The sequence below is a fragment of the Triticum aestivum genome, chromosome 5B, assembly GCF_018294505.1.
Source record: "Triticum aestivum cultivar Chinese Spring chromosome 5B, IWGSC CS RefSeq v2.1, whole genome shotgun sequence".
In the NCBI taxonomy this organism is placed as follows: domain Eukaryota; kingdom Viridiplantae; phylum Streptophyta; class Magnoliopsida; order Poales; family Poaceae; genus Triticum; species Triticum aestivum.
Window position 1 is genome coordinate 701938765 of NC_057807.1, and position 18764 is coordinate 701957528.

At 44.9% G+C, this 18764-nt stretch overlaps 1 protein-coding gene across 1 annotated transcript; it reads right to left on the bottom strand.

Annotated features, from left to right (window-relative positions):
* Window positions 1-10597: 10597 nt before the first annotated feature.
* On the bottom strand, window positions 10598-17653 carry LOC123117817 (laccase-15). The gene is made up of 7 exons (XM_044538489.1): window positions 17621-17653; window positions 17407-17536; window positions 17140-17291; window positions 12594-12841; window positions 12318-12437; window positions 10973-11884; window positions 10598-10840 (listed from the first exon to the last, which is right to left on the bottom strand). Exons 2-7 carry the CDS (start codon window positions 17497-17499, stop codon window positions 10680-10682), a joined length of 1686 nt encoding a protein of 561 aa, XP_044394424.1. The 5' UTR covers window positions 17500-17536; window positions 17621-17653; the 3' UTR covers window positions 10598-10679.
* Between the last annotated feature and the right edge of the window lie 1111 nt (window positions 17654-18764).

Below are 18764 nucleotides of genomic sequence, written 5' to 3' on the forward strand. Positions count from 1 at the left end.
GACGGAACCAACTTAACCTAAGCATGATGGTTTACGGTGGCTCGGGGTCGATGGAAGCACCTTAACCTAACCATGATGGTTTATGGTTGCTCGGGGTCGACGGAATCACCTTAATCTAACCATTAGGGTTTATGGTGGCTAGGGGTCGACGGAACCAACTTAACCTAACCATTAGTGTTTACGGTGGCTCGGGGTCGACGGAACCACCTTAACCTAACCATGATGGTTTACGGTGGCTCGGGGTCGACGGAACCACCTTAATCTAACCATTAGGGTTTATGGTGGCTAGGGGTTGACAGAACCAACTTAACCTAACCATGATGGTTTACGGTGGCTCGGGGTCGATGGAAGCACCTTAACCTAACCATGATGGTTTATGGTTGCTCGGGGTCGACGGAATCACCTTAATCTAACCATTAGGGTTTATGGTGGCTAGGGGTCGACGGAACCAACTTAACCTAACCATTAGTGTTTACGGTGGCTCGGGGTCGACGGAACCACCTTAACCTAACCATGATGGTTTACGGTGGCTCGGGGTCGACGGAACCACCTTAATCTAACCATTAGGGTTTATGGTGGCTAGGGGTCGACGGAACCAACTTAACCTAACCATGATGGTTTATGGTGGCTCGGGGTCGACGGAACCACCTTAATCTAACCATTAGGGTTTACGGTGGCTAGGGGTCGACGGAACCAACTTAACCTAACCAACATGGGCTTCCAATGCATGATATAACATAACCATATAATATTCCAGTGCTAACATAACCATCAAATAGTCTTCCAATGCTAACATAATCATCTAATATAAAAATATAAAACCTATTGCAAGAGAAATCATAACTTTTAGTCTACATCTCATGGCACAGAATATCTGATCCATCTTCCAATGCATGATATATCATCATTTCAAGTCTAGCCAACATAACACACAATACTTACTGGAGTTCAACATATTATAGGGTACACAGCAGGTCCATCACAAATACATAGTGGAGTTTGAGTTTAAATGCATAGTTCATCCTTTTCTCACAAAAGGATGAAAAGCATATCTACTACATACATACACAGACATAGTTCACAATTAGTAGAGCCATACACTACACAACCATCATGCCCAAAAGGTCAGCATTACCCACTAGTCTCATATTCATTTTCTTCACTTCTCTAAGATGGCCTGGATCCCCTTGATCTTCTCCTTCAGCTTCTCCTCTGCCTTCATCAGCTCAGCAATCTGAAGCTTCAACTCTAGCTTCTCTCGGGTGAGCTTCTCCTCAGACTTTGTGAGCTCTGCATTCTTCAACTCCAAGTTCATCTTATCTTCACTAAGCAATTGCTTGTCTTTAATATGCTTCAACTTCAAGTTCTGGATGACTGTTGCTTGTGCTCTTGTCAGGTTCAGTAGCACTTCATAATTCTGCTTAAGCTTCTCAAACTCTGCATCTTTCTTTGCCATCTATGCCTTCATATCAGCCACCGGTTCACTTCTGCATTGCTGCTGATATGTAAGGTTATCCTGCAGATATCTGAAATCCACCACCCTGTCCTCCTGGAAGCTCATAAGTTGATGCACATCTTGGACTAACTTGTCATAGTTGGCCTTCAGCTTGTTCTTCTCTTCTGTCAGATGGTGGATAGTGAAAGAACTTTCAAGATTATCATTCACCCTAGCACTCTTGCTATCTTCAACCATGGCCCACAGCTTCAACAATGCATTTTGCATTGTTGTGGGCCACTGGTGATCAACCCATTCAACAAACCCACAATTCTGCCGTTCCTGCAAAAAGGAAAAAAGATAAAAAAATAAACATGTTACTTCAGAAGCACAGGTAAATAACTAGTGCAAAGCAATAACACTGTACATTGGTAATAATAGCACCACTAAGCTACACTAGTAATTGAGATGTACCTACCCACTAAATAATAGCATGACAAATTACAGCACCACTCAGCTACAGCTTTGAACTAGATTTTGCTAATCAGCTACAAAACAAGAGAGAGCAATCTCAAACTGCAAATTTGGTGAACTGCCAAAGCATATGCAGTACATACTATCCATTCAACTGGATATTTCAAGTAATTAGATACATAACAGCAGGTCCATCCCAACATAAAAGTTACAGTTCACTCAATATTTAGTTCCAAACAGGACCAAAAATAACAGGAACATAATTAACAGTAGCACTGTCATTCAACTGAGTACTCCATTCTACTACATAAAAATGCCACAACAGCAACAGTAAACCTGTAGAAACCTCAAACTGATTATTTCACATGATAGCAAGAACAATGCCACTGCAAAATAACAGTACCACTGTCATTAAACTACACAAGCTACTGTTGTTGCAAAAATGAATATGCCCTTAATAATCAGGCCTTGTACTCATGTTCACTCATGTTCAATATGGCACTGTCAAACCAACAATAATATGACACTATCAACCTATATATAATATCCCACTATCAGCATAGAATTCATACCGGCTCTGCACATGCTAGGAACCTTCTCCCTGTGTCTGTTCCTTCAAATGCGACAAGCCTCTCAGATGCCTTGCCGTGCTTCTCACATGGCGACATCGTTTCCAGCTCAAGCCCCTGGTAATCTGGATCTTCAACGCTGAAAGGGACCTACCGAAGCTCGTACAATCAAAATGCCCAAATCAAAACCCAGCGAAATCAACCAAATCAAAAAGCCCCAAATCTGAAACCCTAACCCTAGACCTAGCTCAAGGAAAATCACCTGGTTAAGCCCGTCCGTGGATGAGGTCGAGTGCATGTACAGCAGGCTGGACGTGTCCTCACTGCTTTCGTCTTTGAAAACCATGGCGGGCGGCGGCGCTCCGCTCCGGCAAAGCTGCCGGCGGTGACGAGGGCGACGAGAGAGGAGCAAGGAGGGAGGCGGGAGCGAGGAGGAACAGAGTGGAGCACGGGCCGGTCCGGTTCGAGCCGGACCGCACCTATCGAGCGAGCAGGCGCGTGCCGATTCGCCAGCGTGGCATCTGACGCGCGGGCCCGGGCGGTCAGTTCCAGCGTCAATACGTACAAATACAAAGTTTAGCCCGATTTGCAACGGTTCGGTCCAAACATGGTACTGACACGTAAAATTTTTCAAAACTGGTACCAATTCGCCACCACGGCCCCAATTGTGGTACTATCGTGTAATTAACTCAGACTTGGACGTTGTGACTCTACGGAGCTGTACCCATTTTGCTAACCAACACATCCATGCAGCAGACTACCTACTCATCACTAGCTTGTACACACACGCCATCTCATCTCTACGTGAGTGTATGGCCGCAGCCTAATGGTTGAGCATGTCTACGTGCAAGACACTAAGTAAATGTAACGAAAAAAAAACAAAAACAACAAGGTTAACTCTAACATCGCCGTCATCGATGTCACCGTTGTGACGAAGTGGGCGATGGCGTCCTCTATGGCGTCGTCCGCCAGGGCGCCGGTTTCGCGACATCGACAGTGGGCGACTTCATGGCGTGCTCCATGTCGACGTCCTCAACGTACCGCCGTGACGAGGTGTACGCGAGTGGTGATGGCGACCTCCGGGGCATCGACCTCCATGGCGGTGGCCACCGACCTTAATGGATCCTGGCATGACGACATTGATGGCGGGTGGCATCTGGGCGAGCTCCATGTCATCCTCTTCCGTGGCACCATCATGATGAACTAGACAAAGAGCGGTGGTGACGACTTCGGTGCCGCCGACCTCCACGGCGACGTTGTGATGAAGTGGGCGGCATCTCGGCGAGCTTCTGTGTCGTCGTCCACCATGGAGCCGCCGTGACAAAGTGGGGGCGGCCTCCGTGGCGTTGACCTCCGGGGCATCGAACTCCGTGGCGTCAGCGTCCGTAGTGCGGGCTTGGTGAAGACGAGCTCCTGCGACTTGTCGTCTTCGTCTCCCGGGGGCTCCATCTCCGGCGGCGGATCGATCATGCCAACGTTGTCTTTGGCAGTTCGGCATGGGCAAAGGTTTGGCAATTCCACCATTAGAAAACGTTTAACCGGTGCCACAAGGGGGAGCTGCTCTAGTAGTTCAGGATACCCCACCCAGCCCCACAAGGGTTGACGCCCCCCTAACCTATACCTATACCCATAGCTCATTTACTTGAACATGTCACAAGCCTTGCAAATTGTGATAATATGTACCAAATTAGTGGTCCGCACAACCCAATATTTGATCTTGGGTTTCGGTAGGGAAGCCACTGGTTCATATCACGGTATGGTTGAGGGACCTTCCCGGTTCAAAGCTAACAAATAGGTCTCATGTTGGCACTCTATCTCTAAGAGCAGCCAACAACTTAACTTGTAGGCTTTAAAAACCTGCTCCTACGGTAATGGCGAGGGGTTTTGCGGATCCCTTTCTCTATGAGTTTCGGTTGATAATGACTTAAGGTAAGCAACGAACCTCCAATCACTTTTTCAGGAATACACAGAGAGAACCATCCTGCTGCACTCAACTGCAAACTAAAGGAACTCCTAACAAGCAAGGGAATTTCTCCTTTGTTACTGGCCGGGACGACCTAAATCCTGTTGTCAGTTCAGACAGGGGCATTACAAACGAGCTATGCTCTATGATTTCTCTTTGTTTAAACGGGTGAGTGACCTACACCTTCCAATCTATGGTTTCACCCGCGAGGTAGAACTTTATCTAAAGCTTCTTCGCTCCGTAATACATTCGCGCCTTCCTTTATAACCATGCACTCCCACTACTTCTTTAGGACATGGTTGACTTGCTTATCACAAGTCATCTCCCGAGAAGGCAAAAATCGAGACTGAGATGCTACTTGGAGTCTTCATTCTCTAGGGCAGAGCTCACTACCAGACGTAATAATACTGAGCTATTCTTCGATTTCCTTGCTTGCGAGATCAAAAACTGGGTATCGAACAAAGAAATCTTCTCACAGTACCTCTTACCTCAAAACTTCTATTGGATCTTGGATCAGAAGAATTCCAATTTGAATATGCTCATATCCAACTACCCAAACGGATGATATTAGGAAAAGCAAAAGGTGCTTGGGCAGTTTCAAGTTGTTTTGGTCGCGCATCTTTCGATCACTGTGTCAGCCGAGCTCTAACGCTTCTATAAAGTGAGAAATCATGGTACCTTCACGTCTACCTTTCCCAAGGGCTAGTTCAATTCTAGAGAAATGCAAGCAATCGTACTGGACTCCCGCCGCCTGCTAGGCTCACTATACCAAGTTAAGTTCCTCCAAAGTATTTTCATCATCGGTATCAGCAGAGTCATAAGATAAGGGATAAAGATAGTAGCCCATAGATCCTTTATCAATTTCCTTCTGAAACTTATCAGGCTCTGATACGTCTCCTACGTATCTATAATTTATGAAGCATTCATGCTATTATACTATCTGTTTTGAATGATTACGGGCTTTATTATACACTTTTATATTACTTTTGGGACTAACCTATTAACCGGAGGCCCAGCCCATATTGCTGTTTTATTGCCTATTTCAGTGTTTCGAAGAAAAGGAATATCAAGCGGGGTCCAAACGGAATGAAACCTTCGGGAGCATGATTTTTGGAACGAACATGATCCGGGAGACTTGGAGTACAAGCCAGGGAAGCTTCGAGGAGGCCAGGAGATAGGAGGGCGCGCCCACCCCCCTGGGCGCCCCCCTATCTCGTGGGCCCCTTGAGGCTCCTCCGACCGATTTCTTTCGCCTATATATATTTGCATATACCCTAACAACATCGAAGACAACAATAGATCGGGAGTTCCGCCACCGCAAGCCTCTGTAGCCACCAAAAACCTCTCGGGAGCCTGTTCCGGCACCCTGCCGGAGGGGAAACCCATCACCGGTGGCCATCTTCATTATCCCGACGCTCTCCATGACGAGGAAGGAGTAGTTCACCCTCGGGGCTGAGGGTATGTACCAGTAGCTATGTGTTTGATCTCTCTCTCTCTCTCTCGTGTTCTCTCTATGGCATGATCTTGATGTATCGCGAGCTTTGCTATTATAGTTGGATCTTATGATGTTTCTCCCCCTCTACTCTGTTGTAATGGATTGAGTTTTCCCTTTGAAGTTATCTTATCGGATTGAGTCTTTAAGGATTTGAGAACACTTGATGTATGTCTTGCCGTGTTTATCTGTGATGACAATGGGATATTCACGTGATCCACTTGATGTATGTTTTGGTGATCAACTTGCGGGTTCCGCCCATGAACCTATGCATAGGGGTTGGCACACGTTTTCGTCTTGACTCTCCAGTAGAAACTTTGGGGCACTCTTTGAAGTACTTTGTGTTGGTTGAATAGATGAATCTGAGATTGTGTGATGCATATTGTATAATCATGCCCACGGATACTTGAGGTGACAATGGAGTATCTAGGTGACATTAGGGTTTTGGTTGATTTGTGTCTTAAGGTGTTATTCTAGTATGAACTCTATGATAGATCGAACGGAAAGAATAGCTTCGTGTTATTTTATTACGGACTCTTAAATAGATAAAACAGAAAGGATAACTTTGAGGTGGTTTCGTACCCTATCATAATCTCTTCGTTTGTTCTCTGCTATTAGTGTCTTTGGAGTGACTCTTTGTTGCATGTTGAGGGATAGTTATGTGATCCAATTATGTTATTATTGTTGAGAGAACTTGCACTAGTGAAAGTATGAAACTTAGGCCTTGTTTCCTACCATTGCAATACCGTTTACACTCACTTTTATCGCTTGCTACCTTGCTGTCTTTATAATTTCAGATTACAAATACCCATATCTACCATCCATATTGCACTTGTATCACCATCTCTTCGCCGAACTAGTGTACCTATACAATTTACCGTTGTATTGGGTGTGTTGGGGACACAAGAGACTCTTTGTTATTTGGTTGCAGGGTTGTTTTGAGAGAGACCATCTTCATCCTACGCCTCCCACGGATTGATAAACCTTAGGTCATCCACTTGAGGGAAATTTGCTACTGTCCTACAAACCTGTGCACTTGCAGGCCCAACAACGTCTACAAGAAGAAGGTTGTGTAGTAGACATCAGGGTCTAAAAATGTTGAAGAAGTAGTATTGCTGCTATCAGAAGGAATAATGGTTTCCTGCCCATTGTGACAAATACTCATTGTTTTGGCTTGCCAATCTAAATTGATTGGACTGTGACGATATACACTAGTAGATAAACGACTTTACATGAGCCCCATTAGTCGTGGTTTGCAAACGGACCGGTACTAATATGGCAATTAGTGCCGGTTCCAACGGCTAGGGGGCGGGAATCATTAGTCCCTATTCGTGTTGAACCTCTAGTATCGGTTCGTAACACAAACTGGGACTAAAGGGGTGGTGGCAGGCTGGTGTCAGGCTGGGACCCCACGAGTCCCTTTAGTCCCGGTTCATGAGACGAACCGGGACTAGAGGCACTGTAGCGCCCAAGATGTGATTCTATCCCAATCACGTGATGAATTCATGATTGGGGCACAATCGCATTTCGAGCCCATAGCAAGGTGGATATCATTACAACATTACCATGTATTGAATAGATGAGAGTACTAGATAAAGGCTTACACTCGCCACAAGCTGCAGCATCAATCAATACAATAATACATCAATACATAGCAATCATCATACAGAAGAGCAGGTTCCGAGTACAGATGCAATCAAACGAAAAAGAAGAACGACATCCACCCTGCTAGCCTAGGCTCCCGACCCAGAACCTATCCCTTGATCGAAGAAGAAGAACTCCAAGCGCAATCAAGCATCGCTTTCACGTCAGATCATCGCATTACATGTACCTGCAACTTTTGTTGTAGTAATCTGTGAGCCACGAGGACTCAGCAATCCCATAGCCATGGGTATCAAGACTAGCAAAGCTTAATGGGTATGGAATGGGTAAGTGGTGAGGCTGCAACATCATTAAGCATTATATGGTGGCTAACTTACGAGTACAAGAATAAGATGACAAACTACACAAACGGTCACAAACTAGTAATAATCAAGAAATGATCCTGAACTACTTACGTTCAAACATAACCCCATTGTGTTCTCTTCCCGAATTTCGTCGAAAAGAGACGATCACGGTTACACACGCGGTTGGTGTATTTTAATTTGGATCTGGTGTCAAGTTCACTACAACCGGATACTAAAAACTCCCATCTGCCACAGAACTGCGGGCACGTCTCTCGAAAGTTTAAACCCTACAGGGGTGTCCAAACTTAGTCCATCACAAACTCTCACGATCAACGGGGGAAAATACTCCTCCCGGAACAACCCGATCAAGCTCGGAATCCCGATTCACAAGACATTTCGACAATGGTAAAACAAAACCAGCAAGACCTCCCGACGTGCCGACACCCTGATAGGAGCCGCGCGTATCTCGTCTCAGGCCACGATCGGATAGGTCAGCCTACGAGTAAAACCAATCCATGAGTTGCCCCATGGTGGCCCCGCAGTCTGCCCATTTTGGACCAACACTCATGAGGAGGACTGGCCTGGGGTTGTTAATTAATTATCCTCGGGGTCCGGAAAGTCCCTATGCAAGTTTTAGTTGTTATTAGGCAAATGGTAAAACAATACTGGGCCTTGCTGGGAAAGTTTTATTCAAAGCGAACTGTCAAGGGGGGCCCATAAACCCTGTGTGTGTTAGGAACGCAAAATCAAGGAACACAACACCGGTATGACGGAAACTAGGGCGGCAAGAGTGGAACAAAACACCAGGCAAAAGGTCGAGCCTTCCATCCTTTACCAAGTATATAGATGCATTAATTAAATAAAAGATATTGTGATATCCCATGATATCCATGTCCCAACATAGAAGAACCTGCAACTGCACCTGCAATTAGCAACGGTATAAGAGGGGCTGAGCAAAGCGGAACATAGCCAAACAACGGTTTGCTGGGATGGTGGAAAAAGTTAGAGGTTGTTTCATGGCAATTTGGGAGGCTTGATAAACAAGTGGTGGGTAGCGCGACATAGCGATAGTATCGAGACAACTAGCAAAACAAAGATAGTAGTGGTATCCAAGGTAGCGGTCATCTTGCCTGAGATCCTGCTAGGAAGAAGATCGAGTCCATGAAGAAGACGAACAGGCGTAGAAGAACGAGTCCTCACAATCCGCAACGTTATCGGAACTACGAAGCAACACCGGAAAATTGTTATAATTTTAAAATTGTTTGTGTATTAACATTTTTTCCATGTAGTTATTCAAAAGTATTTATGACTTTACAAAAATGTTAAAAAGTGTGTCCATATTTTTAGTAAATGTCCATTTAATCTAAAAATTCAGCTTACTTAAATATAGTAATGTTCAAGTTTAAAAAGTGTCAGCGCATTTTAAGAAAAATGTTGAAGTTGTTCTATAAATATTGGACTTAAACTTGTCTCAAATGATTGATACCATCTTTTTAATAATCATATTTTTATATCATAGTTTATAATTAAATTTGTTATCTATGTTCGAAAACTAAAATCCCAACATCATTTCGGTTTTGTCAAACTTTTGAATATATTTACTATATTTATATAATACAAGAAAAAGTAAAATTCATATATGAAATATATATTATCAAAATACATTGGAGGGGGGGGGGTCGAGAAGTACCAAGTGAGCTGGAGGACTGTGGTTGGCTGATAGTTTAGGTAGTGAAACAGTTAGAAACCACTTTGCGCTAAGAAAGTACGACGGCCATTGTGTGGACTTTCTTTCTGTATAAAAACACTATATGTAGAATGATGGGGTTAATTAGGCTTCCCTTGTTTGAGTGATGATATGTATGGTGGAACTCGATGATGCATCAACATCTGCTAAAACATAATTTCAATCATAGTCCAATCTTGTATCGTGTCAAAAGCTTTAGCAAAATCTAATTTTAGTAGGACAATTTCATTCTTCGAGGCTTGGCACAAAAATATAAATTCATACGCCCAAGCAAGGCAATTCAGAATAGATTTTCCTTTAAGAAAATCATACTAGTTGTGGTGTATGAGTTTAAGAATAATCTTCCATAGATGGCTGGCCAAGAGTTTGATTAATGTGGCAGGATTCGAATATGCAACTTCAGCAGTGGGCACGTACCGACTTTTCCCTATAATGAAATCTTTATTTATAGCCATTCTCGTTGTCATGAGTACTTTCGTGGCATCAACAACTTTTCTTATCAACATCGACCTCCCATCATTAGAAAACCAACTTGGCTCTGATACCAATTGTTAGCCTTATCAAAATACATGCAACAACTGAACTCGTTGGCGTAGACCCAATCTGTTCATGCAACTCGCTGAAGTACTTTCTTGTCGAAAGCAATGGATAAGATGTTGACTAGCATGGATGAGTTCTAGGCTTCTAGCTAGCTTGTACTTGTGACCAAGACAGAAAAGCTACCTTATGCTTGGGCCGATTGATTCTAACGGGAACAATATGCACCCATTCAAGAACTAGCTGATGGCAACGGTACCGTGATCAATGATTTTCTTTATCGATATCATGGTGTTGATATTATAAGTAAGGGGTACACATGCATAGATAGGTGTAAAGCTAGCTAACTAAGAGTCCTATTTGGTGAAGACTTCTAGTCCTACTGGGATAGCTCCTATAATACATGCATGTCGTGATTATTGCTAACAAAACCCTTTTCATCATGAAATATTTATTAACCATATCATCACATAAAGCTGATATATTTTGTTCAAACTTTAAGTACACTAATTTCCATTACTCAAATTCCAGACCATTGTTTTGGTCATCACAGCTTGGATAGTCGCTTGGAGGTGGTGGAAGAGTGGAGTCCAATGTCGGCCCGTTCTCCACCATGAATGCCATTGCCATGCCTGACGACGCGTGCTTCTCATAATGGCAATGCAAGAACCACACCCCTGTTTAAATGTCAAATTTTCAGTTGCAATCCGTATTATATATAAACTTTCATGTATAGCTAGATAGATTCCATATTACTTGTTAATGGATTTAGGGCATATATGCAATGCAACATATACATTATTACATACCAGGATTACTTGCGATGAATCGGATGACAGTCCACCCCACTACTGGGACAAGGATTGTGTTCCTCACGGGTGGATCCACCAAATTGTATGTCTGCATATCCTTGTCCGCATCGTATTTTCCATGCCCCTGTGCGAGAACAAAGAAGTCGTGTCCGTGGAGGTGCATAGGGTTAGAGTAGCTGTACATCACTGGAGGACACTGGAATACAATCTCCACTGTGGTGTTGTACCGCAGCCTCCTCACGGATGTCGCCTTGGACGTCTGGCCGTCGTTGTACACTAACCCAGGTGGTATGATGCTTGGGAACTCTTGGAGTGTGCTTACGCTGCTGCTCACATTGTGGTAGTAGTGCGCTTTGAGCAATGGTATCCTGGGGGGAAGCTGGAACGAGATGTTGTTCATACGGGACACCAAACCACAGACTGATCCACCTTCTCTGCACATGTGTGTCGTGTCAATGGCCATGAACAGTTGCTCATCAACGTTTGCTGGCACCGGTTGCGCAAGCGGGTGAGGCAAACTGGTCAAGTTTCCATGGAAGTAGAAGGATGCGGCTGCATCATCTTTACCGGGCATGTCTGGCTCCATTACTTGAGTGTCATCAGATCTTTTGCTTGGATTGTAGTACACAATCCCTCTTGTTTTCACTCTCATTGACTTGCTGTTCGCCACAATGTAGTACCTGCCAGGTGATGCATCGGCAACTAGCAGAGCGTCCAACGTCTCACCTGGCGCGATTGCAATTATATCTGTGGTGTATGGTTTCACATAATTGGCATCAGCGGCGACCACTGTGAAGGTATGCCCAGCGATTTTCACGTAGTACTCTGAGTGGAGCGCAGCGTTTACTATCCGTAAGAGATATGTCTTGCCCTGCTCGACATTTAGAATGTAGTTGTCTTCGATGACCCCTACACATGGAACCAAAATTCAAGATTAGAACTTTTGATTGCGTATTGTATATGTATAAGTTTGCTTATACTGGAATAAACGGAGTACTAATTTGTCTAGCAGCCTATCTACAAAAATGAACAGCAACATCCTTTTATAATATGGTTGCAAAAATTAAGTAGAAATAGATGCATCAATCCAACGTTTATTATTTGCAAGAAACTTTGTGCCAGATTAAAACTACTATTGGAAGTTTACCATTTAGTTTCTAAGTAAATTTGCAAGAGGGTTTTTGAGTTTGCTGATAGTCGTCCCATTTTATAGTACATATTCTTTCCTACTCCCTCCGTCCCATAATACAAGAGCGTTTCTGACATTTCAAAAACGCTCTTATATTTTGGGACGGAGGGAGTAGTTTGTGTTTAAGACTTGAATAGTAGTGATGGTAATTACCTGAACAATTATTGGCGTCTCCAAGCTTTCCATTGATTGTAGCTGAAAGGGGCTCATCACTTAAAATACTGCTCTGAATTCTCGTTTCCAATTTAATAGGATCCATTCCCAACCATTCACCTGCAAGTTTAGAAAGCTTTAACTGGCCTAACTCAACAGTCTCTTTGTCGATAGGATCCGCACATACAAACCTATAACGATGCGGATCTCTTTGTTATAGGTTTGTATGTGCGATTCTTGCAAATAAGAATTAAATATAAATCAGCGCATACAAACCTATAACGATGGGGATCTCTTTGTGAGGTCTAGGAAATGGGTAAGAATTGGGCCCGGATCTTGGCCGGATGAGCAGTGCGCCATGAATGGTTGCACGGAGGCAGCCGACGTGAGCATGCCACCACAACGTGCCCTCCTGGCCCCTGACGTTGAATCGATACGTGAAATTCTTGTTTGGTTGGATTGGGCATTGTGTTATCATCCCTGCTCCATCAGCCCAGCAATTCAGCTGCTGCTTCACTCCGTGCCTGCATACATAGAACAATTTAAAGGAATATATAGCTATCTTATGACTCAATTTTTTTTACTAATCTTATGACTGGGTTCGTATACACATGTGCAGATTCGCCATCGCAAGGAGTACTTGACTCATCGTGGGCCAAATCCATTGATTTTTCAGATATTCAGTTCTCACAGTTTTCAAATAGTTGACAGCTATAATCTGATGTACCGTGTGAAGATCTATAAGAATTAAATCTATACCTGACACTTTTTGTACATGCATATATAAGAATAGAGGCAAATACACTAGTGGTACATGAAAAAAGTAAAAAGAGCTTCGTGTGCTCGGACAGTAGTTCCTGAAATTATATATATTATTGTAGCTATATGTACTTTCTAAAATAATGCTTGATTTTTTCTAACCATGATAATAATGTATATTTATTTTACAAATTTCTCTATTTTTATTGGCTTTTACAAAGTTCCAAGAAAAGAGAAAATATCTAACATATCGCAAAATGGGCCGCACTAACTATGGCCCATTTATGCCCCACGAGGGTGGTCCGTTATAAGTGATTAAGGGCCTGTTTGGTAGTTGGCTAGCTTCTAGATCCGCCAAATCTTCATTGGAGCTGGGCGAACAGTTCGGCTCAGGCTGGTCACAGTGGGGAGGAACTTAGGAGTAACATCACATACTCCAATACAATTTTGCTTATGTGGCACGTATTTAATGAAGAGAGAGGTGCTTGTGGTAACTAGCTAAGTTACCGGAACATCACACACTCCAAGAAACAATGAGTCTATAACCTAATAAATACATCGTTGCATGACACTACATAGATGTTCCTACCCACTATGGAGGTAGTAACATAGTCTAGGAAAGTGTGAAGTTACTAGCTTATGTTCTTGCCCATTGTGACCAGCCTCAGGGAAGATAGCTTCCCAAATGAGAGGAGAGTCCACATACATAAAGCTGGAGTGGCGTTTTTGGCGATTCAGGAAAAGCGAAATCAGGAGTTAGCCCAAAGTACAGAGTAATGCCACTGCCAAGTGACTCAAGGGCTGCATACCGGTTCGCTGCCTTCTCTCTCCGCTCTCCCGACACCTTATATTCTCTTAATGAGCCTATGTGGAGACATCGCTACATTTCCGTCTAAGCTGAGCCAAGCCCAGCCACTCTCCTCATGTGTCCTGTTGGGCCTAAGGCCACCTTAACTGTTGAGCTGGCTAGGCTCAATCCGTCCAGGTTGGTTGTGCCGTCCAGGTCAGTTTAAGCATCAATTTCATGTTTTTTTAAATTTTAGGCATCAAAGCGGTCATCGTGTGCAACTTGATGTATCTGTTAGCATAAATCCGAGGCATACCGTTGATCATCCGAGGACCAAGCAATCGCACGAGCACGACACCGAGATTTGTTAACGAGGTTCACCGATATGGCTACATCCCCGGGGCTTGACTACGGGCGCTCCTCCCCGTGACACCGTCACAATACCGCACCCGGTCGCCCTAGACACCGGCACATGCCGCCGGCTTCCCCTGCGTTCCGGTGCTATTATGTTGGCATAGGTTATATCGTGTGTCTACCCTCGCTGTATAAGAGAGGCCTAGGATATAAGTGTCCTACTTGGACACGACTCCACATGTTATGTAAACACAATACAACTACAAGTCCAACTGTAACCTACCTCGTACACTATATTCGACACAACTCCAACAAACTCCACCTTGACGAATATACTCCACCACCCTGGATTTGTCCGTGCGTCAAATTTCTATGTACATTGGACTTGAGCTTATCCCATGAGCACCGCTGCTACTCCAAAGACTCCATATGACTCCACCTGCAACTTGTAGTCCCTTCTTTTCTTGACCACAGTCAACACTCGAGCAAAAGCAAGTTCCAAATTACTCTAGTTTGCGCTCTCAACTTCCAGAGTATCAGTCCAACGCCATCACACACCAATCGATGACCTGCGTGAAAGTGAACAACTCACATATTGGGTGTCACACATAAGAGTTACCTGAACTCAACATCACCGCTCCTTCTTGACTGCCTGTCTGAAACTTGAAGGAATTTCACCATTGCTTGTAGTCATCCCGAGTCAAATTCGCAGTTGTCTCACCACATGTATGACCACCAGAACCCTGGCCCGTCTCCATGCCCGTGCATACCGCACGCCTCGCCGCTATTACCGCGTCGAGCCTCCGCTGTCCCGTTCGAGTCTCAAGGGTCGCGAACCCACACCACTCAACCCCCACTGCAGAGTACCACCGATCACCACCGACCGATGACGAGTTTCACGCTTCCATCAGACCACTGGGCTCCAGTCCGAACTACATGTCACTCGCTTTTCTCATCCGCTGAATAGGCTTCGATTCTCTGGATCCTTACACCGTAGCCCCTCAATCCAGCTCCACCTTCAACATGACTCCATGATAGATGATCAGTCCACCCCGCGCCCCGTCGACTTCGAGCTCACATGTGCACCGTCTTGAATCAACCCCGCGCCATAGTCTTGTCGAGGCCACACAAGCACTCGGGCCTGCGCCACGTGTTTCCATGCCCAGAAGTCGGTCACCATCAGCATCACGCTCCTACATCGTTGTCGCCGATCCCACCACCGTCTTCTGTATCAACCGACTTGCGTCGATCCCGTCAGACTGCCTAGTCCAACCCAGCCGAACATATCCGACTGTATGACACGCTCAAGGCTCCCAAATCGTCTTCCACGAAATTTCCATCCATCACATGATAATTTCATCTCAGCTGACATGACTTCCCGCAACGCCTTCAAGCATCCCTGTTGTTCCAATAAATCTTTCACCCGTGTCTGCCATAACCCAAGGTTTTCAATTCCGTGAACTTCTCCACCTCAAACTAGGTACCCGTTGGCGCCATAGCTCTTTGTATGACTGACACTGTGAAAATTAACCGAGCTTCCACTGCAATGCCTAAAGTACACGAGCAAAACCTGATGAGGTACACCCCGATGTACTAATAGCAAAATCTAACCAAACTTGGTCTTTTCACGTAGCTCCTATGCACAACTCCTGACGCTAGCTATTGCTTTTGCCAAGCCCCTGTTTCGCTGATGGATTTTCTCCTTCCGCCGATTGATTTGCCTGCCTATCTCCATGTCACGTGGAGACTCGGTCTCCGTTTTGGTCCAAACAAATCTCTGAAGTCTCTGCCGCCGTGCCACCAGCGAAGAAGCCAGCTATCTCAACCATCAGGGTAGACTAGCGCCAACCAGTCAGCAGCCATGGGCCAGCAAGCGGCCATCCGTCCAGCCGCGTCCAACTGGGCCTTTGGCCGTATCGCCTCGCCTGGCCGCAGCCTCCCGGCTGCCATGCGCACGCGCGCCTGTACGCTCGCCCGATCGATCCAGATCGATCGCCGCACGTCCTTTGTTGCTGCTTTCTGATCTTGTCGAGAACTCCGCCAGCTTTCCATTGCTTCTTTTCCGCCGCTGTCCGATTATGCCGATATCCACGCACGCCATTCACGATGAACGAAATCAACACACGGTTCGGCCACCTCTTGATCAACACAACGACCTTCGAATAACCTAGCTCATGACATCACTTATTAGAATAAATCCGAGGCATACCGTTGATCATCCGAGGACCAAGCAATCGCACGAGCACGACACCGAGATTTGTTAACGAGGTTCACCGATATGGCTACATCCCCAGGGCTTGACTACGGGCGCTCCTCCCCGTGACACCGTCACAATACCGCACCCGGTCGCCCTAGACACCGGCACATGCCGCCGGCTTCCCCTGCGTTCCGGTGCTATTATGTTGGCATAGGTTACATCGTGTGTCTACCCTCGCTGTATAAGAGAGGCCTAGGATATAAGTGTCCTACTTGGACACGACTCCACATCCTATGTAAACACAGTACAACTACAAGTCCAACTGTAACCTACCTCGTACACTATATTCGACACAACTTCAACAGTACCACCAATATATTTGCCTCATATGAATATGACTCAAAATTTTCACGTTTGTCTGTTATAATGGTGTAACATCTTTGGTTCGAGCTCTCACGCACATTTATTGGTAGGTTGTTGCCGGTAAAAATCAATTCATACTAGTACAACATGGTGATGCCCGAGGAAACTTTTTTTTGCGAATAGTGAGGCCCAGGAAATTGTGAGCCAAGGAGAACTCTCTCTCTCTCTCTCTCTCTCTCTCCAAAGAATACTGTGATAATTTGCCCGGCTGAAGCGTACCAGGCAAGAAAACGTGCATAACGCATAGAACAAGTAGGGGCATATAAACTAGTGCTACACAAAATTAGGTACTAATTAATTACCAATGAATAGTTAACCCAGAGGGCGACTTGTTGATGACATGAACAACCAGAGAATCTCCTTCCGTGACCTCAATTGCTGGACCGGGGAGCTGGCCGTTGACCAATGTGACTAGCGTGTCGTTGCACAGGTAACGCAGCTTAATCTGGCTCACCTACATATACATTATATTCCAGCAAATCATAAGAACAGACCTCCAGTTTCTAGTTCAGCAACTAAACAAGCAAATGCTTAGAAGACAAGGGAGGGAGCTAGCTAGGGGCGCTTACGACGAACGTGTGCTCCACGATCACAGCATCGCCGCCGCCAGATGTCGCTGCTAGAGCCACGGCGAGGAACAAGGCAACACCGATGGCGCCCATGGCTGCCGGCGAGGAAGAAGGCAATGCAGTCTTGGAACTACAGAGCAGCAAGGCGAGGATTTCTGAGTAGTAAGGGGAACTGGAAGGAGGAAGGAGAGTTGGGGAAATGGTAGTTGAGTACCGTTCAGATCCGTCAGCGCTCTCCGGAAATGGTTCTCCCAGTCCCTCGTTACCACCTAAGTAGCACAGTCTCGCCCATTCTCTCGCTTAGACTAACATAAATGGTACTAACATCATACATATCTAGACATAATAGATGTGTGTTAAATAATTAATCAGAAAGAAAAGAGACATGGGGTAACATAATATGTTACGCACACTAGGGATAAAATCACATATACCAAGACAAGAAAGTCTACAACCTAATAATAATATACATGTTACTAGTCTAAGTTACTTCCTATTATAGACCAGCCTTATACATGGCGGTCAGGGGTGGGGCCCTTCTTTCTTGCTCAGTGATGAGAGTGACCATGCCACGTGATGTGTCCTCTGATGCGTGTAGGGGATGCTTGCCATCGGGTGGATTCAGAATTTAAAACCCTATACGTTACGTGTCTACTTTAAGCCGTCACTTGTTTGTGCACACAACCATCCTTTCATTCTCTCTTATGTGTGCGGTTTCATGCATATGATTGATGGAGATGAACAAGAAAGAAAATAAAATAAAGAGAGAAAGTGGTCTGGATGGGCCAAATGTGATGGGGCGGTTTGCGCAAAAATGCCAACCACCCTCATATCCTCTTCATATATGGATTGAATACGAAGATTTTGTAGACAACTCAGGCATATATGAGGATAATTTGAGGGATCCGGTTGGATGTCTTTTTTCTTTCACCTGTCCAAACACTATCTAGGCTTTCTATCCTGACGTATAGGGGAAATTTTTAGGGTTCCATTGTGGATCTTTTACGAAATTAAGGAAGCCCATATACACTGCTATACCGTTATGGATAGGTGTGTTTCATTATGACGAAAGTATTCAAGAAACATGAAGTTCTTCCTACCACATGGCATATGTGATAAATTATCTTAAAATATAATTCAAAACTTGAAGGTAAAGGTTGGACCCTGCACAAAAATGAAGGTAAAGGTTGAAAATAGGCTTGCCGATCTCAGCTCCAAGTCGATCGCGCGCACGGAACACGTGTCCTGTTGGGCCCACACCCGAAAGCGGTAGCACCCCAGCCTATATGGCAAATTTGACAAATTTGACCTATAGACGAAATTAAATCACAGAATGAACTGTCCGTGAAACTATTTCA

Bases quoted from the DNA above. Each gene is read 5' to 3' on its own strand.
- LOC123117817 (XM_044538489.1), bottom strand. From the start codon at position 17,499: ATGGGCGCCATCGGTGTTGCCTTGTTCCTCGCCGTGGCTCTAGCAGCG. The intron at 12,438-12,593 runs GTTTGTATGCGC...CTAAACTTGCAG, and splicing joins AGAGATCCCCATCGTTATAG to GTGAATGGTTGGGAATGGAT. The intron at 10,841-10,972 runs GTATGTAATAAT...ACATTTAAACAG, and splicing joins ATTCATCGCAAGTAATCCTG to GGGTGTGGTTCTTGCATTGC.